The 27,138-nt window shown below is 41.0% G+C and overlaps 1 protein-coding gene across 3 annotated transcripts in view; it reads right to left on the bottom strand.

The window, feature by feature from the left end:
- Window positions 1–27,138, bottom strand: part of RORA (RAR related orphan receptor A) — a 711,987-nt gene that overhangs the window by 90,763 nt on the left and 594,086 nt on the right. Inside the window, exon 1 of one of the 3 annotated variants that reach the window (XM_042941851.1) lies at window positions 6,719–6,838. The exons of the other annotated variants lie outside the window; for them this stretch is intronic. Within the exon in view, the coding sequence (XP_042797785.1) occupies window positions 6,719–6,749 (31 nt within the window). The 5' untranslated portion in view covers window positions 6,750–6,838. Of the gene's footprint in view, window positions 1–6,718; window positions 6,839–27,138 lie in introns of those variants that run through there. 3 annotated transcript variants of the gene reach the window in all.

Here is a 27,138-nt window from a genome sequence, read left to right as displayed (position 1 = left end):
CTATGGAGCCAAACAAAATTTCCTAATTCAGTTTTAAAACTTCCCTTTGTTATCTCCCAAGCAAACTTGTGAAATTCATTATCTCCCCCACAGATACATCTCTAATAACCATTTAAAACAATGAATTACACTTTGGAATCTGATGAAGAATGCCCCACAGCAACTGAGAAAATAATTTCAACCTTTGACCCTTTCCACTAGCCTGATGGGAAATTCAATGGCACCATTACACTTTTAGCTTTCCATGAATAGGTAACCACTAGAGGGCAGCCTTATCTCAGCTCTGACACTACTTTGGAGAAAAACACCTCACAATGCTTCTATGTTGCATTAATTATTTTTGGAATATCTTTGGTTTTCCTAGATATTTAATAATCAACTTCAGCTCATCTAAAGGCATTTCTGAACAGGTCAAAAATCTACTTTCACACATTACAACAATATCACAGGGACCGGTCATGCGACGGCCTAAAGTTACAGCCTAGCCTGTGTATCTTCAAAAATTTTAAAACAAAATTAACAAGTCTTTAGTCTTTACTATGTGGTTAAGTGCTGAGTCAGTCATAACACAACTAGTACTCGGGTTCCACTTTTGGTAGCAAAATGTCAAGAGGTTTTAGACAAATTTAAGTATGCTTGAGGAAGAAATTGATTAAGATTGTAGGAAGACCTACTGTGAATGAATGGAGCAGGGGACAGCAAAGATTAAGGGTTAGAGCTGTGTATATGTGTGTGTTTCACACTTCTAGTCTTCAAATAGCTGACAATCTTTCACCTGAAAGACGGGTTAAATGTGCTCTCCACAGTCCCAAAGAAAGGGTCATGATCAAGGGATTAAAAATACAAAGGAGAGATTTATGCTTGATACAGGAAGAATTTTGTAATTCAAGATGGAATAAGCTACCTCTAACAATTGGGAGTTTCCTGTCCTAAGAGGTGTTCGGGCATAACCAGACAACCATTTAGCAGGAATGCTGTGGAGAAGAACCAAATGCCAATAGGACCTGTAACTGAATGACTTTTAAAGTTTCTTCTCCCCTCAAGACTCTATGAAATAATGTTTATTTGCTTTCAGACAAACACATCTCAGCCCAGTCACCAGAAAAGTAAACACCCATCAAGTAAGAAATGAGCTTTTGCAGATCTATCCACTTGGAAACTTTTACTCTCCTGTGATTTCCTAAAAGACAACAGATTTCTCAAGAGTTAGGTCCACAATCATGCCCTTTAGCTGTTATGGAAACAACCAGGACAACACTCACCAGCCCAAGGATTCATCAGCTTCCTACATAAAGGCATATTAAAATTAGAAGATGTATTTGTAAATGCTCCCTTTGCCTAAAGATAAGTGGAACACATATAGGTAAATCTCTAGCTCGATTCTCTCATAATGGAGATAGGTTAGCTGCGTTTCATAGTATTCTGTATTCTTTACAAAGGTAATGCTTACATTTCACCCAGATCCTCTTACAACAAGTAGACTTAATGAAAATCATGGATGAAGAGAGCTAATGATGAGCAAATAAGAATAACCCCATTTGTACCAAATTGATTTTATTAAATAGTAATTTAAAGATATTAGGCTCAGCAAAGCATTACATAATTGAATCTATTTTTTTCCTCTTACAAATGCCAGAGTTATAATTTTCACTAACTAGAGACAAAGTTATATCCAGGACATTTTTACAGCTTCCTCCAGGGGAGGCAGCATGAAAATAGTAGAAATTAGGGCTCTAGCCCTTGCTTTACCATTTATCCGCCAGAAGTGCTTGGCCACAGCACATAACCTCTATGAGCTTCATTTTTTCAACCAAACATCATGAGTATCAGTGACTTTCCATGGAAGAGTAAGTGACAGAAGAATGTTTGTAAAACATAAAGCACAAAACAAATACAGGTTAACATCATCCATCTATTTATTTATGAAATGCCTAGTAAACTTCAGAGGCAATGAAAGTCAAAAAACGAAATCACCGGCAAACGTATGGAATAGGTTGTAACATGATTTTTATACTAATGGGAGCAAAGATTTTTAAATTATCACATTACCGCCTTATAATATGATGAGGGCTGACAAATGTCACTTTATTTTTATTATTTTTTTTGTTTTTATTTTTTAAATAGGCTCCACACCCAACATGGGGCTTGAACTCACAACCCTAAAATCAAGAGTCTCATGCTCTACCGACTAAGCCAGCCAGGCACCCCAACAAATGTCACTTTGAAAAGAAAATCCAGATACAAAAGTTTACAACTGCCTTCCTGCATTTTGCGCATGGGCTAATCATATGCTGCTATCTATTTGGACCTCTTTGGACATAACACTCTGACAATTTAACTGAAAAAGCATGCATCACGTCACACACAATACCAACAAATACAGAAAGCTCCAAGAATCTCTAAGTCCATGACTCAAAGGTTGGGGTGGAAGGGAGGTATTCTCAGTGGAGGATCTATAAGTAGGGAGAGGAAACTTGCAAATCATTCCTCAGAGAGTCAATATACAGTCTTGGAGATAATATTAAATGTTAATTCATATCTGTGTTGTCACTGGTGGATCTTTCCAAGTTATTTTTTTTTAAGCAGAGAAACATAAAGCATGATTTTATGCTGCTGATTCTGTGATTCTATGGTTCTAAAACTTACTAAATATGAACTATGTAGATTAAAGCAACCTTGAGTTCTTACTAATAAGGACTGTGAATATTTAGAATGCATCAAAACATTTCTATGACAAAGTATTCTTAGATTTGTTCCATACAATGGGTTTTATTGATGACTAAAATAATTTAAGAGAATTTTAAGAAAACTGAACTCCAACTCCACCTCTGCAGATCTATCTACCCATCTATCTAGTAACTTTTTCTCCCAGTAAATGGCCATTTGTAAATATTATTTCCTTCAATGCCTCTGAGCAAATTACAAAGCGGCTGGGTGCTAGTGCAGGTGCTTTGCAATTATCTACTTGCTGATCTCATCCATTTCATTGTGATTCACTTGACTGGAAGGGAAAGGTGAGAGAAAAAGGAGTCTAGCGAGAACTATTAGTATATATTTACTAATTTATCTACTAGTTATAAAATACTCTCTAAGATTGAAACCATATTCATTTATCTATCTATGTATCTATCAGATTATTTCCATTTAGAAATTATTTTGTAACTGGGCAGCTTTAAATAAATTACATGGTACTCAAATTGAGAGCAAAGTGGTTTACTTGAGTATGATGTTACTCTGCATTTCAAGTGAAGTGACTGATATAAAATTAAGAGGCTGCTCAAGAAAATGGCGCTTTAAAAATATTCTCTACTTCATAGAGGGTCTGAGCTTTGCCCCCAACCCCCATGAACAAATGGATTCAGAAATCCTCTTTGTCTTTAAAAGAACTGACCCCTCTTTGCCCGATCAACTCTGCTCCGTGGAGCGGCCATTTACATTTTCTCTTTTCAAGATCTAGCCTCTTTTCAAGATCACCCTTCTCCCAATCCTACCCATCAAAGGTCACAAAAAATGGGACAAAAATCCCTGCTAAAGGTATCATTGATAGGGCGCTTGCAATAAGACCAGGGATAAAATTCACATTTCATTTGGTAAAAAGAAAGGCCACATTCTTCAAAACTATGAAATCAAATTTATTGGAGTTGGAAATACTACTCATCACCAACACCTAAAGTATTTTCAAAGCAGTAAGGTGAAGTTTGCATTTTGCACATGAATTGTGCTGGGGGAAGAATCTATTATGGGACAGAAATTCCCTTTAAGCCTCTCCCTTCACTCTAACTCCATTTACATGAGCACAGGCTGAGCCCTCAAGAAGCTAAGGGGTATATAATCTACGGAAACTGATGAAGTCCTTGCATTTCCTTTCAGCGCTCGGCTGCCGCCGGACATTTGGCCAATGCGCTTTTCTGATGAGCAGAACTAGTGCTCCCCTGATTACAAATGTTATCGCTGGCTCTCTCTGTTTGCCCGAGAAGCAATCCAAAGGGTACTGGAATTTGGTTGTTAATTAAACAAAAACAAAACTGAAGGATGAGACGAGAATGGCTCAAATGAAGATGTATTACTTCTAAGCATGAAACCACTTTAAGCTTAAACTTACTTGACAACTAACACAGAGGCAAGGATTTTCTTCCTTGGTGAGTTCAAAGGGCCTGACTCAATGATTAAAAAACACAAGCAATCAGCCAACAAAGAGAATGTTTTTCTTTTATGGTCGCTTGTTTTCTCCTCCCCTCGTCCACATGCATACACGTACCAAAAAGCTATATTGTAAAGAGTATTTCTGTTTTGCATGAAAAATCTAATTATACAAACTCTCTTACATATGGAACCAATTTAACTATTAAAAATGAGAGGCAGTAGGGAAGTATTTAATATGATTCGGGGCCAGTTTTTTTCCCCTTAAATCTGATATGGAAACATTTACAGCATTCCTCATTTTCCCACAAACTACTTCTTCAGTTTAAATTTGCACCAAAGCAAGATAATCCCATTAAAACACAGGATGTTATGATATTGGAAATGAAATATTCTAATTGTCCAGATGCATTCTATTTCTCTCTCTCTCTCACGCTTATAGGAAAACTGCATCGCCACTACTGAGCTACTTTTCTCAAAGCACATTACTATGAATCTATTATCTAATGGCAGCCAGAGGTCACTCCAAGACAAATGTGTGGGCTAGAGCTTTTGGGGGATGATGGCTGTGTGATTCTCATGATTATATTAGCAAGGGATAGTACTCGACTTTGTACCAGAGCTACAAAAGCAACATTGTATGTACCGAAAGCATCACATTAAATTAAAATATTAAAACATACTTTCCTTACTAATTGTTTGGTAGTTACTGTTCATTAGGGGAAACAGTCTTAGCTTTTCACCCTTCCCTCAATCAACACAAATTATACTACATAAAATGGATAAAGACTGGCATTGACATCTTCCAAGCAACAAAATCTATTTTATAGCTTAAAGAAAAAAAAAAAAAGGAAGAAAATATCTTAACTACAAAGGCTATTTGGGTCGTTTTATTCTTAGAGGATTAATAAAACTAAGGAAATAGTATAAAAGTTTTTTGAGGGGGAGGGGAGGGGCATAGAGAAAAACTTGACGTTTTTTCTTTACAAGATGATTTTAAGATGCTTAAGAACGTGTAACACAAGGAGATTTTCCCTCGTTTATCCGTTGCATATTCCAAAAATGATTAAATCCCGTTTTCCGAAAGCCACAAGGGAAAGACAGAAAATTTGCTGTGGGTACGTCGTATAGAAAGATTTCATCTCAAGCAGCTCATCTTAGTGTCCAGCACGTTTCGGCCTGTTAATAATTAATGAAAGAGATGCCACCCAATCTCTAGTGGAGAAAGGCAAAGCTCGGTGATCCGAAAGTAAACGCAGCACAGACACCGAACTAGTGTCCTTCATCCTGGACTGCAACAAAACCTCAACCTACTGAACGTTTAAGGAGCTCCGGGCGCCCGCACGGCTGGGCAGAACCCTCAGGACGGTCCGGGTCTGCAAAAACGCGGCGCATTAGGGGCTCCCTGTGCGCCGCAAGCAGATGGGGTTCTAAATCCCCACTCCCAGCGGCCGGGTCCGCGAAGCCGCTCGGGCAGATTATCTCCCGGAGGAACCTGCTGGCGCACAAGCGGGCAGCGTGCTGCTGGCTGAGTTTCTCCAGGGCTGTTTGCAAGAGTCCTAACAGCGTGGCTCGGTTCCTCCGGGCCACACAGGCGACTTCCTGCACACCTCCAAACTTTGGCTTTCTCATTAGAAACTTCCCTAACTTGCCTCGGTTTCTCTCCTCCTCACCTCGGAACACCTCGAATCGATCCTCTCTTCAACTAGTCCCCCCTGCCATCCCCCACCAGCCTGCTAAGGAATCCTAATCTGGGCGGAAGGCCGGACGGGGAGATTTGACCGCGACCAACACGCGCGGGTCGGCCCTCACCGCGGTCTAACTTCCACCGCTGCCCGCGACTCCTGTGGGCAGGGCTGCCTCCCCACGTCCATTCCACAACGCAAAATATCCAGTGGGGGTGCGCTGCGGCTGCGGGCGGCAGCCGGGAGAGTCTTGGCACGCTCGAGAAGCCCGTCTCGCTCGGGCCCGGGCGCTTTCGTAAGTAGCCGCGCCGGGACGCAGAGTGAAAACGGCCGCACTTTCCCGGCCCGCGGCCGCTCGGGGCCTTCGGGCCGCCACGGGGGGAGGGCGCAAGGCCTGGGGCGCTGACCAGTCCCCAGGGATGACATCGCGTCCCCGCGCGCGCGCACGGCCCGGCCCGGCCGCAGCGCCTTCCCTACGTAGGCCGGAGCTGTCTGGGGTGCGGGCCCTGGGGACCGACCGCGGGCGTCCCCGGCTTCCTCCGAGCTCCCCAGATCCTACCCTCCCTTCCAGAAGCGCCGCGACTCCCAGCAAACTTTCTTCCGAGAGCCCTGCCGGGTGCCAGGCGGACCTGGGCGGCTGACAGGAGTCAGAGGGGGCGGAAGAGGGGGGTCCAGCCCGTGCGCCTTTGCCCCCTACAGGAGGCAGGCTGATCCCGCGGCCGGGCTCAGGTGGCGCCGCTGCTGTGGCCCAGAAGGCCCTGGCGGGGCTCCGGCGCCCAGCCCGGGGCAGTACGTGCGCTGGGGCAGGCGCGCCCACCCCTCCCCCTGCGCGCCCTCCTCCCCGCCCCCCGGAGCAGCCAGCCCACCCGGCCCCGGCGGGACTCCCGGCTCACCTTTCATCGCTGCGATCACAAAATACATCATTTAAGCCGCGGTGCGGAGAGCGCAGGGAGAGCCGATGGTCCGACCCCGGAGCCCCCTCTGCCGCCGCCGCGCCGCCGCCGCCCGAGCCACAGCAGCAGCTGCCGCAGCTGCCCGCCCGCCGAGAGCCATCCCGAGCCATAAGAGGCTCCATGTGACCGGCTGACATCACGGCCGCCGCTCTGTTTACACCGCGCCCCTCCGCTTCCTCCCCGGGCGGGAGGCGGGAGGCTGGAGGCAGGCGCGCCCCAGCGCCGCGCCCCGCCCCGCCCCCGCCGGCAGGTGAGCGGCGGCGGCTCGGCTGGCACACCCCGGGCCCGCGCTGCCCTGCCGCGCCCCCGGCCCGAGCCCAGGCCCCCAGCCTCCTCTTTGCCTCTCTGAACACCTGTGGTCCCCCGGGTGCTCTCTGCACGCAGCGCCCCGCGGAACGCGCGCCTGACCACTCTCTGTCCCCACCCCGTGGGGCAAGGGGCACGCAACCCCACGCCACTCTGCTTCCTCGCCCGAGCCCGCGGGGCGTTAAATGCTCCAGTTGGCCGGAGAAAAAGCGGGGTTTGGCCTGAAGGGGAGAGGCTGTAGTCACCCTCATTTCCCAGAGCGCCCCAGCTCTGTTCAGAAGGTAGGTCCCCCAGACGGGGCCGTGCAGAACGCTGTCACCCGGACCTTTCCCGGGAGTGGAGTAAGTGCCTCCTAAGTCTTTCCGGAGAGGCTCGGCCAGAGCGGGGGGAACCCCGCCCACCAAGAGGTTGGTAATCTCCCATCACACCAACACCAAAGGTCCTTGTTTACACCTCCCCCACTCCCCAGGAACAATGTTACCTGGAAGGAGAGCAGAAAACTCTTATGTGAATCACCTAAATGATAATCCAATCGCCAGCCGATTTGAGCCACTGAATTCCCAGGCTCTTCCATATCCAGCATTCTCTCCAGAGAACCCATTTACAGGTGGAAAAGGCTCTAGTGGTCACATCCTAGAAATGAGACATTGTGGCACTCTGGGCAGGAAAACAAAAATACCTCTAAAGGTCAACTCGGTGAATTTTAACTTGCAACTAAGAGTGAATTCCCTCTGAACTTTGAAGCTTAATCCTTTTTACTGGCCATATGGAAACTTAACTCTTGACAGTATTGTCAGATGAATCTTCTTAGGATGAATTTCAGATGCTTCGTACCCAGAGTTGGCATTATTTAAAAATTTGCCAACTGTGTCCATAACACTGAGCATAATACAAAGAACAATTCAAAAGCCCAGTCTGCATACCTGCTACTGTTCCTTCACACAACTTCATTTTTTTAATTTTTTTTAACGTTTATTTATTTTTGAGACAGAGAGAGACAGAGCATGAACGGGGGAGGGGCAGAGAGAGGGAGACACAGAATCAGCAGGCTCCAGGCTCTGAGCCATCAGCCCAGAGCCGACGCGGGGCTCGAACTCACGGACCATGAGATCGTGACCTGAGCTGAAGTCAGACGCTTAACCGACTGAGCCACCCAGGCACCCCGCTTCACACAACTTCAATTCTGCTTTCTTTCCCGATGGTCTGTATTTCCATTTCCAACTTAAAAGATCAGATAGTTTTTAGTGGATGCCTTCATGGTGATTAAATAAGGAGAGTCCTAGCTAGCATTCTTTTCCCATATAACTGAGTTGTCCTTGCCCCTGAGTTGGGCTATAACTTAAAACACATGCAGACAATCAGCCCTCTAGAAAACTTAGGATTCATGTACTCCCCACCCTCCCAACCCTCCTTTTCCAGGCAAAATTTACACAGTCCTGATTTAGAAGGTCAGTAAAATTCATCACACCTTAAATCAAACCATAGCTTTATAAAAGTTTGATTTCAGCTAACACCATCCTAGCAGTTTTTCCTTTCGATTTTTTTTTCAAATAAAACCACAAAAATCAGAAATTATGAAAGTGTGAAGCCAAGACCTACCCATGTTAATTCAGCTTTCCAGCCATAGCGAAGTGGACCAGAATTTCAAATGAATCAACCATATCCACTGTGATGTTTACAATTGTGAAATTAAATCACACCACATTCCCATGATGCAAGTGCATCTCCTAGTGAGGCAACGCCCCTCGGTTACATTGACGCCATCCTTCGTATTTGGTTCTTGATTTCCCTCGGCCTAACAACTCTAACAGGGAAGAGTAAAGCCAAGCTATCCAGTAGGTAGGTCCCCAGTACAATTTTCTTTCCTTTGTACTGTTGAAGGATGGAAAGTCATCAGGGACTGCATGTTCATGGGTATGCTCTTCATACTCATTGCAAATGAATACAGAAATACAACTTGGAAAATTTGCAGTGTTCCTTTAAAAAACAGTATCCTGCTCCAGAAAACAATGCTTCGAAAATAACCAAATCCATTAGCTCTAGCCTGCCTGTCAGACATCTGACTCCAAGGTAAATAGTCTTACATTACTAGTAATCGGTATTTATTTCCAGACCATTTCAAATGAAATCGGTAATCGGGAATGACATGTAACCTGACGTGTGCTCCTGCAATTTTCTATGGATATGTCCCCAATAGAAATATAATCTCATAATACTTATTTGAAATATTTACACATATATTCAACAAAGACATTTCCAGGATAATGTAATACTGACCTTAGCCTTTGGAAATGTATTTCATTCTCATCCTACAACTAATGAGCAACAGAATTTCAGATATTAAGTCTTAACCTTCCTGTGTGGCTAGATGCTATTTGTAATAAATGCCTCTATTAAATGTCTTCAGCTGTTAACCCAGGGTATAATATTGTTCTTTATATTAACACAAAGCTCTCATGAAACTTTGAAAGTAAAAATGAGAGGCTATTAAAAACACACACGCAAAACTCTTGAAATATAATTTTTCTATGGAATTCTAAATCCTCAACCAAATAAATCAGTCAGGAATGAAAGGATCCATGTTCCCCTTCAATACTACCAAATTTGAGCCATAAACGATGCACATTTCAGTTCAAGTTTTACCATCTATATATTAACATGTAGAAATAGGTATTTGGATTATAGTAAACAAATGCTTAGAATACTATGGGGGAAACAGTGTTAAGCAATATAGTCTTTCCATTTAAAGTTTTATTTTTTTTTATGTTTAAAAATTTTTTACCAAATGTTCTGAAAAGAAAATAGAAAAGGAATATTGCTTACATGAAGATAATTAAACAGGATGGGAGTTCTTCACCATGAACAGAATTAAGTTATACATTACTTTTTGATTCAGATGTTCCTGTTGGCTAATCTTGGAAAAGGAAGGCACACCACATATTTATCATGTAATTCAACTCAGAGTCCTCTAGAGATGGTCACCGCCCCATATTGTGTCCCTATATATTGGTTTTCACATTTGATCTGTCACTTAGCAAGAAAGTGGAGAGACACCTCTGATGCCAGCTTGTTCCCAAATGCCTAAGAGGAAAGCCTGCTCTATTTCTTCAGGGTATCTAGAGAGGAGTGTGATCAGTAAGTTGGTGCCAATCTTCCCGCTTTCAGAGATTAAATAAAGAAATGATACTTTATGAGGGTACATTTGGTTTCCCATCAAATGGGGTTTGGTAGACCAATCTGAACCGCACACAGAGCTGCTACTGCGGAGGGTGGCAAACCAATGGATCAACAGATTTATCATGACTGGGCAAGCAGCTCCTAGTACCAAGATGATTTCAAAGTTTGCTACTGCATGTGAGAGAGCGTTTTGGCTCTGTGTCTCACCCAGGCCTGATTCTCCCTCTGTGGTGTGTGGCAGCTTGCTAATTCAATTAATTTCTTTCTAGCTGAACAAGAAAGGGATCAGTGAAAGGTTAATGTGGTCCTAGGCAGCTTGATTCAACTGAATTCTTAGCCACCACTAGACTGTGATCTGTAGGACTTGGGCCATTCTGACCGACATAGAGCCATAGGTCTCCTGCAGACCAAATGGATTCCGACCCAGAGAAATCTATACAAAGACTACTTGGAAAGCTACAGAGGAGGCACAGACTTACCTATAACATATCACAAATGTGCTTAATTTTGAGTCTGGAAAGAGTCAGTGTCTCATAAAGGAACGTTTACAAATGGAATAATATTGGTGAGACCTGGAAACCAAGGGTATCAGAGAGGCCCTCCCACCTATTTATGAGTGTAAGGGGAGGGGATGAACAGATTAATATAGATTGCTTGCCATTCATGACTTTAAAACAATGTAGTTACATCTGTAACAAATATAGTTGTAGATGTAAACATACATGCATGTATATATATATCTATATAGTCCATGAAATATGGTGAAATAAACTGGATTTTGGTGGCAAGAGATATCGTCAGTTTTACACACACACACACATACATATGTCACATTATCAAGCACATTTACTGAATGTGTATTATGTGCCTGGTGTCCTGGAGACTCAGACAAGAACAAGCTCACTCCTCATTTGACTTTGGCTCGGAAAACTGTAGAGAAGTCCACTCCCCAAGTCATCTGAGCAACCCTAAAGCAAGGCAGTGTCTGGTTGCCCATTGAAAAGATGTTTGCACAGCACTTTGAACCTCACAGTTGACAGACAGCTGCGAATCATTAGTGTGGCTATTAGCATAATGGGATGTTGGAGGTGAAAGATTTGGCTGGATTGAGACAATGGTGAAGGGATTCTGAGATTTCTGGAACCCCATATCTCATACATCTATTGGGAAATTCAAGAACCGGCAGGTGTTTTGTAACCATCACAATGAGGGAAAGGGTGAAGTTCACAGGCATACAGACATGAGTAACCTCCCCAGAAAAGGCAGGTAGCAGGTGGCTCACTATACACACACACTCACACCTGCCAAGGGAGCAAGGAAGGAGGTGTGCATCAGAGGCCAGAGAGACCTTCTTGCCTTGTGTTCCCAGGGGGTGTTCTCACCCCACTCCTGCAGCTGGAAGGGGAACAGGCCATGAAATGATTTTTTAGTTAAAGGAATATGAAAAAGGGAAGCAAACTCAAAACCTGGAGCCTGGGTTCAAGTTTCACACTCAACTAGCTGTCAATGCCACCTTGGGCACGTCATGTCACCTGCCAGGACCTCAGGCCTCTAACCTGTAGAATGAAGGAATGGGAACGGACCTTGAAGGGCTCCTACAACTCAAACATTCCAGAACGACTTTCAGGATCACGTCCTATCCACTTCTCAGGAACACCATCCCTTTCTCCCTGCTGCACCACATCAACTTCCCTCTCCAAGGAGGCTTCTTTGTGTCACTGAACTCCATGGTATGGTAGAATGAACTCCAGCATTAGACAAACCTGGGCCCCAAACCAACCTTTATCCCACTCACTAGCTGAGTGATTTGAGCAAACTTTTGTTTCCTCATATGTGAAATAAGGCTGGTAGGGCCACTGGGAGGATTAAACAATTTGAAGAAAGGACAGAGTGACTACCACGTAGCAGGGCTTATGAGTGGGAATACCCTCACCACCACCACCACCAGTCCCTACATTGTTGTACACACAGAGCCTGTGCATGGCATAAATTATTGACCTTAAAATAAAGATGTGTTAAAATGGCCATTAGAATGCACTTTTGCTAAGCTCTTTACAATTCTGAAAACGTGTGTGTGTGTGTGTGTGTGTGTGTCTGTGTAGGTGTATAGAACAAGCATTTATTAAGTGCCTGCTATATATTAAGAATACAAAGATGAATACAAATTAAATTACTCCTTGGTCTCAGGAGACTTATGGTCTCGCTTTCTTACGTTTTAGCCATCAGAGTGGAAGCTCCCATCTGATGAACAATGTAAACCTCTGTGCATTACAATTTAAAAAATGTGTGTCAGGACATGGAGAGGGAAGCAAAAAGATTAAAACGTCAGGTCTTCCCTCAAGGAGCTTGCCATCTAGCAGATAAATGCATGCAGTACTTAGAATGTAGGGCAGAATAAGGTGCTATGTAAACCACGAGCAAGAGGGGCTACTTTGCGTAGGATTAATCTTAAGTTTTATGACAGGGCACCCGTGTGGTTCAGTCAGTTAAGCATCCGACTCTTGCTTTCAGCTCAGGTCATGATCTCATGGCTTGAGGGTTTGAGCCCCTCATCAGGATCACTGCCAATAGCATGAAGCCTGCCTGAGATGTTCTCTCGCTTCCTCTCTCTCTGCCTCTCCCCTGCCCACTCTCTCCCTCTCTCAAAATAAATAAACTTAAAATTTTTTTTTTAAAGTTAAATTTTATGAGAAGGACTTCATGGAGGACGTGCCACTTGAACTCTACCTTGAAAGACAAATAGAATCTAATGAATAGAGAAAGGAATAAAGGACATCTTAACAGGAGGGCAGGACACAGATGAAAGTACAGAGACAGAAAACGCATTTCTTAAGAAACTCGTAGTGAAGGCTCATAGCAACATAAAGTACATATGGACGAGAAGCAGGCAGAGAAAAAGCTCAAAATGTAGGTTGTTACTATTTCTTCTGCTTTTCCTCACAGTGCCTAGCAGAGACCTTTGCAAACTATATACATTCAGAGGATGAGTTTTGAAAAAAATAATTGAGGGCAGAAGAAGAGAATTGTGCTTTAGAAAATAAATCTCTTTGCAGCTCACCCATTTCATAGGCTTATTGTAAGGATTAATAGCTGGTTTGATAGTCATAAAGTTAAATTACACTTAATAAAACACATAGAGCAAAAGAGTTCCACATCACAGCACACAGAGGGAGAATAAAACTGGAAATGGGTGTTATTTCATCAGAGTGAAAAGCTATGCGGGGCATTTTAGGATGAACAAGATAAATTGAATGTTATTTGATTCTGTATCTCATCCATTTAAGTTCTGAAAATTATCTGCGACAGTTCTATTAATATAGAGGCTTTGTATATAGGCCATATTTTATTTTTTAAGAAGTCTCTTAAAAATATATTTTCAAATAATGGAGAAAAGATAAGCAGTTACAGATGGTTCTCTCTATTTTTGTCATGCATGATCAAGGGCGGCAGAGTAGGTGGGCTTCATTGGGAAATCCGAGTCTCGCAGCTAGGAGCATTCCAGGAGCAAATGCTGGCATTATTTTGCTTTCGCAGAGAAAATATGTTTCTGTTCAGTCAAGCAGAGTAATCAATTATTCTGCATTATGAAATACTCATTTTATAACTATTGACATTTCAGACAGTTGTGCCACATGTCAATAGTGGTTCTGATGATCACATTTAAGCTGCAGCTTATAGGATGGGATTCGTTTGGCTGACGGCATTTGATCAGAAGTCTTCTCTGCTCTCAGAAGTACAGCTACTATTTCTGTCCAGTCCTGCACTGAGGAAGTATGCTTCAAGTACTGAAACAATAATAGGTTGGGTATGTTCTTCTGTTTTAATGAAAAAAAAATATTAAATTCTTCTAACTATGTGAGATTCACATTAAAAAAAATTAGCACTCTTCTTTTTCATTTTGTAAGATGGAGGGAGGTAGATGAAGTTAGGCGTTCTATTCTGAAGACTCCAAAATTCACATTAGATTTTGAGTATCCGGTTAAACCTTATATCCCCAAAGATAACTTTCCAAAATCAAAAGGGCTTTCCAATAATTATGCAACACTGTTGCTATTGCCTCTTTTCCCTCTCCCATTGGTGAGCAATTCCTTGGGACTTACTCTGTGGCAGGCACTTATGTTATGCTCTTTTTAACATTTAATTCAGCCTGAGCTCTCTTTTTACCGACAAAGAAACTGGGGCACAGAGACATTAAGTAACTTGCCAGGAAGAGAAGGCTAAAACATGGTGGGACCATAAGAACAACCTTTGTAAACTGCTTCTAAGGTCTGTACTCTTAACCATCATGCTACGGACTCTCAAAATTAAAAAAATTTTTTGCCTTAAATCGAGCATTACTCAGTATTTTGAAAATGGCAAGCTGACTTTTTCAGGAATCAAGAATTACTATTCTAATAAATTTTAGGCATGTGTGCAAGAAATTCTTTTATCACTAGCTTCTATAATCGAGTAGACTAGCATGTGTCATTATGAATTATTGCACAATTTAGTAAATTATTTAATTACTTACTAATGAAGAAGCATATTGTACACAGTTGTAATTATCCTGTTTGAAAACAATGTTGCCATTTGTACATTTAAGAAACACTTGCTACAAAGTTAACTCTTAAGGGGAATTCTTTCTTATTTTAGGATGATTAAACAACTCTAAATATTGGTAATGGAATGTTCAATAGGGCCACAAGGAAACTAAAAGCTACAAAGGCCAAGACTGCACTCCTAAAAAGACTTCAAACGAAAGAACAAATCTGTTAAAAATGTAAAAAAAAAATTTGTAGTTCACGCTGTTCTACATAAAAAGCACAAGATAGGGATATTTACGGATTTTGCTTTTCCAAAGACTATAATTGATGCTCTTTTCATAGTTTTTGCAACATATCACCTAGTATAGCATTTCCTTCACCTATTTGATCACCTAACAAATGGCTTTGATAGTGTAAAATATTTAGCACAATCACTTAATTTTCAACTCACTTTGAATAAATTGTCCATATTTATGGACTATAGTCATGCACGACTTTGTTATTTATACAGAGACATAGTCCATGTATGGCCTTTAGACGTTTTGACAACAGGTCTTAATTAAAATATAGATAAAATTAATTTTGAAAATGTAATAATACAAGTAAGAAAGAGTGACTTGTTTGTGTGAGTGATGGAACACATTATTGAGAAACTACTGATATGTATTATTGAATTTATTGTAAAGGCCTAAGGATAATAATAGCCACAGAAACCCCAACTTGCCCACTATTCCAAAGGCAAGGTACATATCTTATGGTGAAAGTCACTTTCATAAACTAAAATGTAATGGTGACTTGATTTACATCTTTGCTCCCTGAAATATAACAGAGGGAATGTGGCAAAGCCGTTATGAACAAGCAAGAATAAAAAGAAATACTAGAACTGGAAGACACTCAAGGTCAGGTGGTACGTCTCCCTGCTTCCAAAGATGTGAGCAGTTAAACCGTCCATGTGTGACAGTTGCCAATCATTAAGTAATCACATAGAAGCAAGATAAGTGATATTATCATATTTTTTTCTATTGTCTGGTTTTCCCCTCTTTAATCCTAAAGTCAAAATGCCATCTAACTGGGTAATTCAATCAAACGCAAGTTCTGTTCTATTATGAATAATGTATATATTAGAACTATAGTATAGATTGCAGATTTCAGCATTTGTCAAAAAATCAGTAAGAGGCTGTTTCCTGTAACCAGTAAGAGTCAGGTTAAATGTAAGCATTACAAAACAAGAGAAAAGAAAACATGTTTTGTATGTTCATAGCCTCCACTGCTCAATTTATAGAATAACATGAATTACATGGTATTTATTTTACACTAGTTTTATCAACTGGAAGTATAGTGAAGCCCATGGAGTACCCTGTTGTAATGGCATTTTCTTTCCTTTTTTCCCCATATTTAAATATAATTAACAGATAGTACTATATTAGTTTCGGGTGTACAACATTCTGATTCAAAAATTCTCTGCATTACTCAGTGCTCACCATGATAAGTGTCATCACCATCTGCCACTCAACAACATTATTACCATCTTATTGACTACCTTCCCTATGCTGCACAAAATGATATTTTCTGATGTTATTCGTGGCAAACTAGAAGAACTGTATTTTGATTCATCACGTAAATCTCAGTTTTTGCATCTCTTAGTAAAGTATAATTTACATATAGTGAAACTCACCCTTTTTAGTGTATAATTCTTTGAGTTTTGACAAAGGTATGTAATTGAATTACCACCAACCATATCAATATATGGGACAGTTCCGTCTCCTTTCTTCCTAAATTCTCCGGTGCCCCTCTGTAGCCAGAGTATTCCCCTTCCCCAAACCCTGCAACCACATAGCTGTTTTCTATCCCTATATTTTTGCCTACAAATAATATCACTTAAATGGAATAATATATTATGTGGTTTTTTGACTCTGGTTTCTTCTACATGGCATGATGCATTTCAGATACATCCCATGCTGTTGAGCATATCAATAATTTGTTACTTTATTTTTTTTAAATTTTTTAAATTATTTTTTTATTTTGAGAGAGACAGAGAAAAAGCAAAAAGAGAAGGGGCAGAGAGAGAGAGAGAGAGAGAGAGAGAGAGAGAGAGTCCCAAGCAGGCTCTATGCAGTCAGTACACAGAGCCCAACATGGGGCTTGAACCCACAAAACCACCAGATCATGACCTGAGCCATAGTCGAACACTTAACCGGCTGAGCTACCCAGGCACCCTTGCCAATAATTTGTTACTTTCTATTGTTCAGTAATATTTCATCCCACAGTTTATTCATTCCCTAAGTGAAGGATACTTAGGTTATTTCCATTTTTTAGCATTCACAAATAAATTTGCTAACCTTCATGTACAGGTTTTTGTGCAAACGTAAGTTTTTATTTTACATGGGTAGCTATCTAGAAATAGAACCATTAGAGGGTATGGAATATAGAAGTTTAACTATAAGAAATGCCCAATGGTTTTCCAGAGTAGCTGTGCGAGCTTGCATTCCTATTAGCAATGTCTGAGAGTTCTAGTTGCCTCAAACCCTCACCAGCACTTGGTGGTGTTAGATATTTATCTGTTATCAGTTCTTGTTATTCAATGCACTGAGGTTCTATAAAGTCACTAGGACCACTGAAGTAGCAAATACTGAATCACTGTCCCTAGGGGAAATATAAAGTTAGGTTTCTTGAGCCTGTGCTCATAACATTTTTGCCAACTCATCAATATATAACCTTGTTTTCTTTGTGTTTGTAAAGACACCTTATTTGATAAATACTGTTGCTTCACCAACATTGAATAATGCTTATACATCAGTGAATAAAGCTTATCTAACATGTTTTCTTTGTAAGGCACATCACAGCATTCTTGTAGTCGAGGACACTAGCCAACACTTCAGCAGTATGCTTGACGGCCATTGTAAATAGTAAGATCACTAACAAAAAGCACAAAATTAGGAAAATATAGCACTAAATAAACCATCAAAAGGACACGTATTTACAGGATGAGAGCTGAAACAAGAAGGCAGAGCACTGCCTCATCAGACCTCAGCTGGGATGTGTATTAGGACGTTCAACCCTTGAGCAAGTCTGAAAATGGCGGCCAGTATTGATTTGGGGGGTAAACACATTTTAGTGAGCAGACGAATTTGCAAATACAGAATCTGCCAATAATGAGAATCAACTCTAACTATGTATCTATCTATCCACCTACATATGTATGTATCTGTATATCTATTTATCTATCATTTTTGCCATCCTACAGTCTCAGTTTAAATGTCACTGCCTTCAGGAGGTCTGAGACAAACTGCTAGCCTATATCAGATGAGCTTTGAGTTCCCACTGGCATCCTGTTCCTCCCTTTCCATAAACCTGATTCTTCATAACATTTTTTTTTTTTTTTTTTTTTGGTAAAAAAACCTCTGGACTCTAAGAGGCAGGGAACACATCTGTCTTAGTCACCTTTGTATCTCTGGTAACACTAAGACTTTGTATCTCTGGTAACACGAAGACTTAGCACAGTGCCTGGCATATAGTAGATGATGGATAAAGAGTTGTTGAATAAATTAATACTTCTTTTGAAAGCAGTATGTATGGTGGAAAGAACACTGGAATTGGAGTTGGAAAATTTGATTTCTCATCTCGGTTCTTATATCTAGTGGCTATGTGACTGGTAACAAGTTACTTATATTCCTTGAGCCTCAGTTTCCTTACCTGTAAAATTAGAAAAATAATACCCATCTTTCAGGATTTTTAAAGACCTTAAAAGTTAGACAGTAAACGTGAAAATCACTAATATCTGGTATACTGGTGATATCCAATAATCAATGAATTGGAGTGGTTTATGAGACACATTAGATGTTTGTAACTAGGTGAGCTACACAAAATATACTGATTACAGTATGAGCAATGAATGTATTTAGCCATCTGGATAGTATCAACTCTTTACACATTTAGTGGTATGCAGTCAGGGAACTTAAATAGTTTGGAGAATTTTTCACTTTAGAAAACAGGTGTTTTCTCACTCTGTCAATCAACCCCACTCTTCAAGATCAAAGGTTATGTACATCATCTACACTATGAATATGTATTCACAAGAATTGATGATTTATCCATTCTATTTCAAAAATATCTTCTGGATGTTTGAAAGTGATTCTTCAATAACATAATTAGAGTTTGTATTCTCTGACAACAAGATTTTTTCTCTTTCAAACACTCCTGTTAAACAAAGAATTAAATGCAATTAATAAGCATATGATTCTGCCTGGAATTGTTTTTTTTTTTAATTTTTTAAATGTGTATTTACTTTTGAGAGAGAGAGAGAGAAGGAGAGAGCAAGCGAGTGGGGTAGGTACAGAGAGAGGGGACACAGTATTCAAAGCAGGCTCTGGGCTCTGAGCTGTCAGCACAGAGCCCGACACAGGGCTCGAACTCAGACCGCAAGATCATGACCTGAGCTGAAGTCGGACGCTTAACTGACTGAGACACCCAGGCACCCCTGAAATGTTTTCTTAAAAAGATCTACCATGTCCCTTAAGATTTTGAGGCTATAAACATCCATTATTTTTTCTTTTTCTTCTTTTTTTTTTTTAAAGATTTTAAGTAATCTCTACACCCAGCGTGGGGCTCAAACTCACAACCCCAAGATCAAGAGTCGCATGCTCCACTGGATAAGCCAGCCAGGCACCCCCAAAATCAATAATTTCTATAAAAGTATCACAATCCTCTTGTGTGCAACTAAGGATAATGATATAACATAAATGGTAAAACACAGTGGAAAAGAAGCTGCATAAATAATGCAGTGGTTACATCACTCAAAATGTGTACATATTATTGCCTTACAAAATTATGATGATCAGATAGGATTAAATGACACTGAATAAGATTATTGGTCTTCAGTAGATGCAAAACATGATGATTCACTGGCAAAGGAAGCTAATGGTAGGGAGGGAGAGATGTTACGTTTGTGCGTTTGATTACACAGCAGAACAGATAGGTAAAACCTCAGAATCAAGAATCATTATTTTATATGCAATATTGTTTCTTAACTTAGATGTATGTTAATTTTTCTTGAGATGACATTTTTTTTAAACACCTGAATTCTTATAAGGAACCTACCACCAGGTCTAAATTAAACCTCATTTAAAACATCATTTGCCGACAGGCATCCTGCGAGTGTTTTCCACAGAGGCACATCACATCCGATTATTTCCAGGCTATTTTAAATGGTCCTGGACAGGGCTACTGAATGACTGACTTGTCAGGGAACAGGAAAACATTATGACACCGCTTCTCCAGGTTTCTTCCCACAACATGAAATATTTGGGGTCATTCTAATAGAATCAAAGCTAGTTTAAGAGCAAGTGAAGCTTCACTTTAAAGCTTTCAGTTTTAACTGGGGGAATGCTTCTAACATATGGCAGCTGGGCTCTGACTGACCGCAACCTTCAAATTCTGGCCAAAATGTCTGTTTCCTGAGATTGTGTCTGATAAGCCTGTGCATTCCTGGTGGGGCTCAGCAGGCATTCGATAAATGCTATTGTTGGAATGAATGAATGAATGAAAGGGATTCCAATTATGAGTTACAAATTCCTCCATCAACAAAATAATCCCATAGGAAAGCTCGATGTTCTTGTAATTCGTATCTGTGAAGGATTAGATCTTCAGCTCCTTTACAATTTTTTTTTTATCATTTATGCTCAACTTTGTCTTTCTTGATTTTTTTAAAACCAAAGTGTGAAAAGCACATAAGCATTTTCCAGAACATGACAGACAAGTATAGTTCTTAGAAAGTTTCATCTGTATGTAGCTTGTGCATGATAATTATGTTTAAATCTCAGTTAATCATCAGATATTTTCTGGGAACAGACTGTGGGTGAGGCCTTGTGTGAGCTATTTGAAAACGGAAGTTAAAAAAGTTTTACCCTTGCTTACACACAAAAAATCATCATTAAGACTAGTAGAACGTATGCCAGTATATCCACAAGGCAAATAGTTATCTAAGCTATACGAAATTAGAACTATTAAAGAAGTATAAATAACTGCTATACTACTTTTCATAATTAGAGATCTCTCCTTCGAAAGCGCTACGGAATGGAACATGGAAGAAAACAAAACAGAAGGAAAGATCTGCAAAGATACCACGAAAATTTTAAGAACTCGAGTTCCTATCTGCTTGAAAAGTCTCTTGGGCATTCACTCAGAGACTATTTACTCTTACGTAAGACACAATTCTGCAAACCTTGATATCTGATTTTCCAGTGTATAAAATATATTAAAAAGTACGGCGAAAGGAGTGGAGAGTTCTGCTCATAGGAGCAAGGAGAAACAATAAATACTGAAGGAAGAGATGAAAAACGATAAAACGTGTGGCAGCGTGGGGCCATTTGGCGTAGGGGCAAACAAATCGCCACACCTCAGAGACTCTGAGGACATCCTGTATTACAGCATACTATACACACCATCATAATTAATGTTTATAATGATTTGGAAACATTAAGAATGGATTAACCGTGAACTAAGGAGACAAGGACTTACATCATCTATTTCGAAAGACCTCCCTCATCCCCACCAAAATAAAAGGGAAGTACCTGAGGCACTTACAGAGATCTAGTTCAGAAAATTAAGTTATATGGGATATCCCATTTTCTAATAATGTCTGTGGGTGCAGCATGGCTACGCATAATTCAATAATAACTCTAATTACTAACACCTTACAGTGAGGGTCTCTCAGTTATAACAAGCAGTACTCTGCAAACTTTCGGAAAAATAAAGAGATTTCCATAGTACGAATAACTGTTTTATACACTGGTATTTTATTCAATTCTAATATTAGCCTAATATCAATAAAATAAAAGCTGTCCAAATACCCTCTTTTTTTTTTTTAAGCTACAGTGTTTTTGTAAATGTTTACTTGAATTTTGAGCGTTCAACGCTGAGGTTTAAATATGTATCATTATATTGAGATACTTGCTATTTATACAGTAGCAATTGCTATTTATACAATAATGTTTAACCTGCCAGAATTCTGGAGAAGCAAAGGTTAGCTGTTAAGTACGTGCAGCGTGGGGGAAAAAAAAGAAAGAAAAACAGAGGCACAACTGGGCGTTGTTTTCACTCAGTGCAGGTGAGGTGGTAGGTGTTTAAAAGTACGCTTTACACGTGCACACACAGGATACCAACACCTCCTTCATGGCTGCAGCGATTCTTTTTCAAAACTGCTAGCCTGTTTCCAGGGCAGCTGCAAAACATCCGTGAACACTAGTTAATTTATCGGAGTCATAGAAACTGCTGCCTCTACACCTGCCAGGCTAGATTCACATTGTACAGACTCTACAATGCAGGAACCGAAGGTCCCGAGATGAATTCTCTCCGCTCCAGGCTAGATGGAGCAAGGGGGAAGCCGCTGCTGTGAAGGTTCTAGGCCATACTTTTTGCATTATTGTGGCTTTCACTGCACATCCCGTCCAGACTCCAGAATAATGCTTTTTGTATTAAAATCATCATGGTCACCTCTGAATTGCTATTAAATTTATCATCATCATTAGTAGTTGTACTTGGTTGTTGTTGTTGTTGTTGTTCATGAAAATGCAGTCTAAAGGCTACCACCTGACGTTTAACAAATGTCCGGGAAGAAGAGCAAGCAGGCAGGGCTCATAATCCCCACTCACCGATGGGGTAAATAAAGCTTGGGGAGGTTTTCCAGCGTAGCCTGGGTCACGCTGCTAAGAGTAGAGCTGGGACTTCAACCAGGGTTTCTGACTCCTTAAGTCTAGTGCTTGATAAATGTTGGCACATGCTTGATACTGAAAACCGATTCCCAGTTCTTTAAGAATTTATATTCTGAGGAACTCAGATTGGTAACTATGGAAAGTTTTCCATTAAGAGGATTTTTGAAAGTAAAACAGGAGGCTGTCTTATACTTTTTCAGAAGATTTTTATCACGAATTCCTTTCAGTTTATATGTTTTTATATTATCTATTCATTCCTACCGCAAGAGATAATTTACATAGTTCAACAATACGCCACCGATAAGTTGCAAATTAATTGTTAATTAATTAGGCTACAGAAAACTAACTCCTATGATGCAGAGCCTAAACCAAGCCTGGTCATATGGCAGCTGTCTCATAATTTCTAGTCCTTGCAGTGGGATAGGGATACACAGGGTGGTTGTTAGAGCCTGGTACCCAACATGACTCTGGCCTCAGAAGTCAAGGATATATTTTGAAGTGTTCTCTCTCTCTCTCTTATGGTTATCTTTTTCATTACTTTATTTAAGCCTCCCTTGTACCTTCTAATATGTTGTCCATTCAAATGGGGAAGGGGGGATCAATAGGATTGATTCCCATGATCAGTTCTAACACTGACCATCTTCCACACTTAAGGGAGGCTCATCTGGCATCCCTATGCCATAGAACTTTGCTCTTACCACCCTTTGCTTGGTATGAAACACTGAAGTAGCTTCAAGAGAACCATAATAGGTTATATTACCTTTAAAAGGTGTATTATTTGGGACTAGGGCTTTTGAAATAAAACATGAAGTATGTAACTGGGCAAAATAACATGCAATAATTATGGCAAGGAATTTCGATAGAACAAAAACATGGTAGCCGTGGGAGTAAACGATTTACATAAAGTCTCAGGTAGAGATACTGACAGACCCGGGATAAAATCCTCAAGGTCTCACTTCTATTCAGCGCTCTGACCATTCGGTCACACTCCAGGAAATGACAATAAATATCTATCTGTGGCAACTTCACGAGATGGAAATGAGGCGGCCTAACTTTTATCGTTCGCAATGATCAGAAATGAAGCCATTTATAAAAATGCCTGCCCTCCCATCACAGAAACCACTGCATCTCAACTAAAAATGAGAAGACACAGAAGAGGTTGATAAAAACGAAATCATGATACACTAATCCTTATCCTATCACCAAAGTGGTTGCCCAAAGAGGGGCCTCCACAGCTGCAGGATAAAAGGCACAAATCATGGACTACCCACTGGGGCAGCCAGGCCAGAGAAGTGAGGGAACGGCCCTTTCTTCAGAGGGCTGAATGGCTGGACTCTCTCGAATGAATAGATAACACCATCGAAGAACAGACAGTCGAGATGAAAGTAGAAACCAACGAAAACAGAAGAACGGAGGAAAACCATCAAAGGAGTAAAAAATAACAAAAGTCCAGGGACTGATTTGATCAGCACCCAAATGCTAAAACTGCAGCACGGGAGAGCTGTTTGAAGCTGCTAAAGGGATTTAACACAATCTGGAATGAACAGAATTTGCCATCAAATAGAACAGAAGGGCCACCAAGAGACCTTAAGGAAGGACAATCTAATGGAATGTGAACCCTGCAAAGAGAGCTCACTTGGCAATGTCCTTTTGAACATCTCAATCATTCCAAAGTGCTGTTTAAAACACACACACGCACGCACACGCACACATACACACACACACACACACACACACACACACACACACACACGGTCTGGAGTCTGTGGGGAATTTTGATGGGAGCTGCTCATCAAAACTCTTAAATAATGCAAGGCAGTGGCAATCCATCCGATCTTCCACTCTGAGGACCCGAAGCAAAGAACAGACGCAGGTTTTATCAAAGCGGCTTCTAATCTTTCTAGCACATCTGCAATGTCCATCTCACCAGGGGCGACCTTCTGAGTGAACTTTGGGAGAGACGTGCTCTTTGGTTTTGTCTGGGTTGCAGTTTAATTCAGCAGGAAGCGGGCCGTGGCTGGGAACCACAGCACAAAGAAAACCACGGTAAGGAGGTAAAAAATGCGGGACTGATCGACAATAAGTGAGATGAAATAAACGACTGGTAGTTTTTTTATGAGACCAGCAGAATAAAAAAAAAATATGACAGGTTACCACTTTTAAGGCTTATTTCCCATTGCTGCTACTAAGTAGGTAATGATAGCAACAGCACAATTGGGCAACAGCACCCAGATCAGAGAGAAAGACAGAGTAAAAGAAAATGAACGGATCAGACAGGCTCCTTAAGACGGTATCCGATGCGGGGCAACCGCCTTAATAAAAACGTTCAATTTCACTCACGTACAATGCTGGTAAATTGCATCGTGGAGATAAAATATATAGACTTTTGAAAAATTCTTGTTTTCATACAGACGGTTGTCCAGAACACCTCTGGACTGAGAGTGTTTTGGTTCAGGTAAGGTATAAAATCATCAGATGACCAAAAATGGTGTATGTATTTGTAGAAAAGCTAAGAAGTCATGCTGTCTAATGTCTATGCGCCAGTGGTCTTTCCTGTACTAACCTTTAACCTAATTTAGGAGAAAAGGGAGGGAGGAGGTAATCCCTAGTCCCTGTACATCAAAGGGAGTTTGCATACAAAGGGAACTAAAATTTCTCTTCCCACTGGATTATCTTCCTTCTGTCGGGCTGGGCATATTATTACATAGGCAGTGGGGAACAGAAAATTCTTCTTCACTCTTGAACGGGTGAACGGGTTCAATCTCTCAGATCTCAAAAGATCTCCAAGAGTCTCCAGAGCAGAAGTGGCCAGAGCCTTGTTCTGATTTCTTCTGTCTCTCCCCCTTGGCTGTTCATTCCATTCCCCACCAGGTGTCCAGCACTGAATGAGCATGAGAACAGGTCACACAAGGGAGGAAAAAGGGATTCAATTCGCCATGGCTTTACCCCTTCTCAATGTCTTCAGCGTCTGTATATGACCGGATTCCTAGCATTGTGGGTTTGTTGCCTTATCCTTTCCCACACTTTACTTTCTTTGTCCTGGTAGGAAACAAAATCACCGTCTGTCTCATCTCAAACAATCTGAAGTTTGGCAAAAATAAAGAAGGATGGAGTCTTCTTGGCCTGAAGGGTCTAGAGTACTCTGAGCACTTAGTAGGTGCTCAATAAATTCCAGCCAATAGGCAGGGCTCGCTTCCTCTGACAGCTGGCCAGAGGCACAAACTGCTTTGGGAAACCTGATGAAGAGACCCGCCTTTCTGGCAGAGCCATCTCGCTCTTTCATCACTGCACTCAAAGATATTACTGATGTTGGTCCTCTGGTTTTGCTGCTTTTTTCCTCTGACTGGACTAACTGAGTCTACTCTGCTCACTAGCTGCCACTTCAGAATCCTGTCACGCAGCGGAAGGCCAAAGGACATTTTCCCCTAAGTCCTTTTAACTTCCTGGCATTCCGTTTTTCAACCCCACATTAAAGGTGCTCATGTTTCATCCTAGTCCTACCAGCCAATGGGTGGCCTCAAGTCAGACTAGGCAGGGCTTCTATCGGCTCTTTCCCTGTTGGGCACGGGGAGAAGGAACCCAGAAAAATGTTTCCTCAAGCTCATTTTGTAATTTTCCTTTGGATGCTATCACTGAAGTTATGAGATCATTTATTAAGAAACAGACACATTCTAAACTAACATACAACAGATGTCAACCTAGGGCCACTGTTGGCCAGCAAGACCTATTTCTTGCAAGTTCTCAAAAATAGATTTTTTTCTTTTTGCTTGCCTTTTTTCCCCCTTCTGCTCTCGCCCAACGCCCAATCATCTTATAATCCATTAAAGCCCGTATACCAATTCTGTCTCTTTTCCAAGACAAGACCTGCCAACTTGAAAACAAAAATGAACCTCCCCTAACTTTGGCATGTTTCTCCAAGCCTCAACTAACCCTGGGCAGAAACTGGTGGATGTGCGCCCAGTTGAAGCCTGAGGTTAGAGCCATAATTTTTACCTGCTTTAGCGAACAGTCTCCTGGTATGTTCTTGAATTCTCATCCTTGGTATATTGCAGGCCTGGGCATTAGCAAACCCAGCAGACTGGTATTCTCTGCCACTTGGCAGAGCAAGTTATCTGTCCTGAGAAGCCGAGATGTGAGACGCTTCTGCTCCCATAAGAATCCCTCTCTGTCTCTCTGATTTACCCTGTTCCCGGTGGTAAAGTATTTTCTGCAAACATGAAATTAGTTTATATTTTAAGGGCTTTGGAATGACTAATTTCGACTAAGTTAAGCAGGGCAGAGTAGTGGCTCCCAAGTGACTCGATCTGTGATTCTTGGGAAGAGTTTAATGGACATTTTATTTTCGTTCAGGGTGACCTCACCAATCATTGTGCAAAATGCCCTCTCTTTGTTGTTTTCTTTCCCCTTAAAACAAAATAACCACAATTTTCTAGACATTTCCGAGGGAAGAAAACTCTAATTGCATTTTACTTATCTTTAAGGCCACTGTTCAGGAATTAAAAAAAAAAAAACAAAAAACTTCTATTTTAAAATTAAAAGTGTAGGTGAAGGTGATTGTATCTTTCCAAAGTCAGTAAAACAAATGTGTTGCATAAGTCATTTCAATTCAATTAAGAGAAACAGGTCAGATGCTAAAATATTAGTA

The sequence above is a fragment of the Panthera leo genome, chromosome B3 (assembly GCF_018350215.1).
Source record: "Panthera leo isolate Ple1 chromosome B3, P.leo_Ple1_pat1.1, whole genome shotgun sequence".
NCBI classification, from domain to species: Eukaryota; Metazoa; Chordata; class Mammalia; order Carnivora; family Felidae; genus Panthera; species Panthera leo.
Note: the sequence above shows the minus strand (reverse complement) of the source record. Positions and strands in the feature narration are given on the sequence as shown.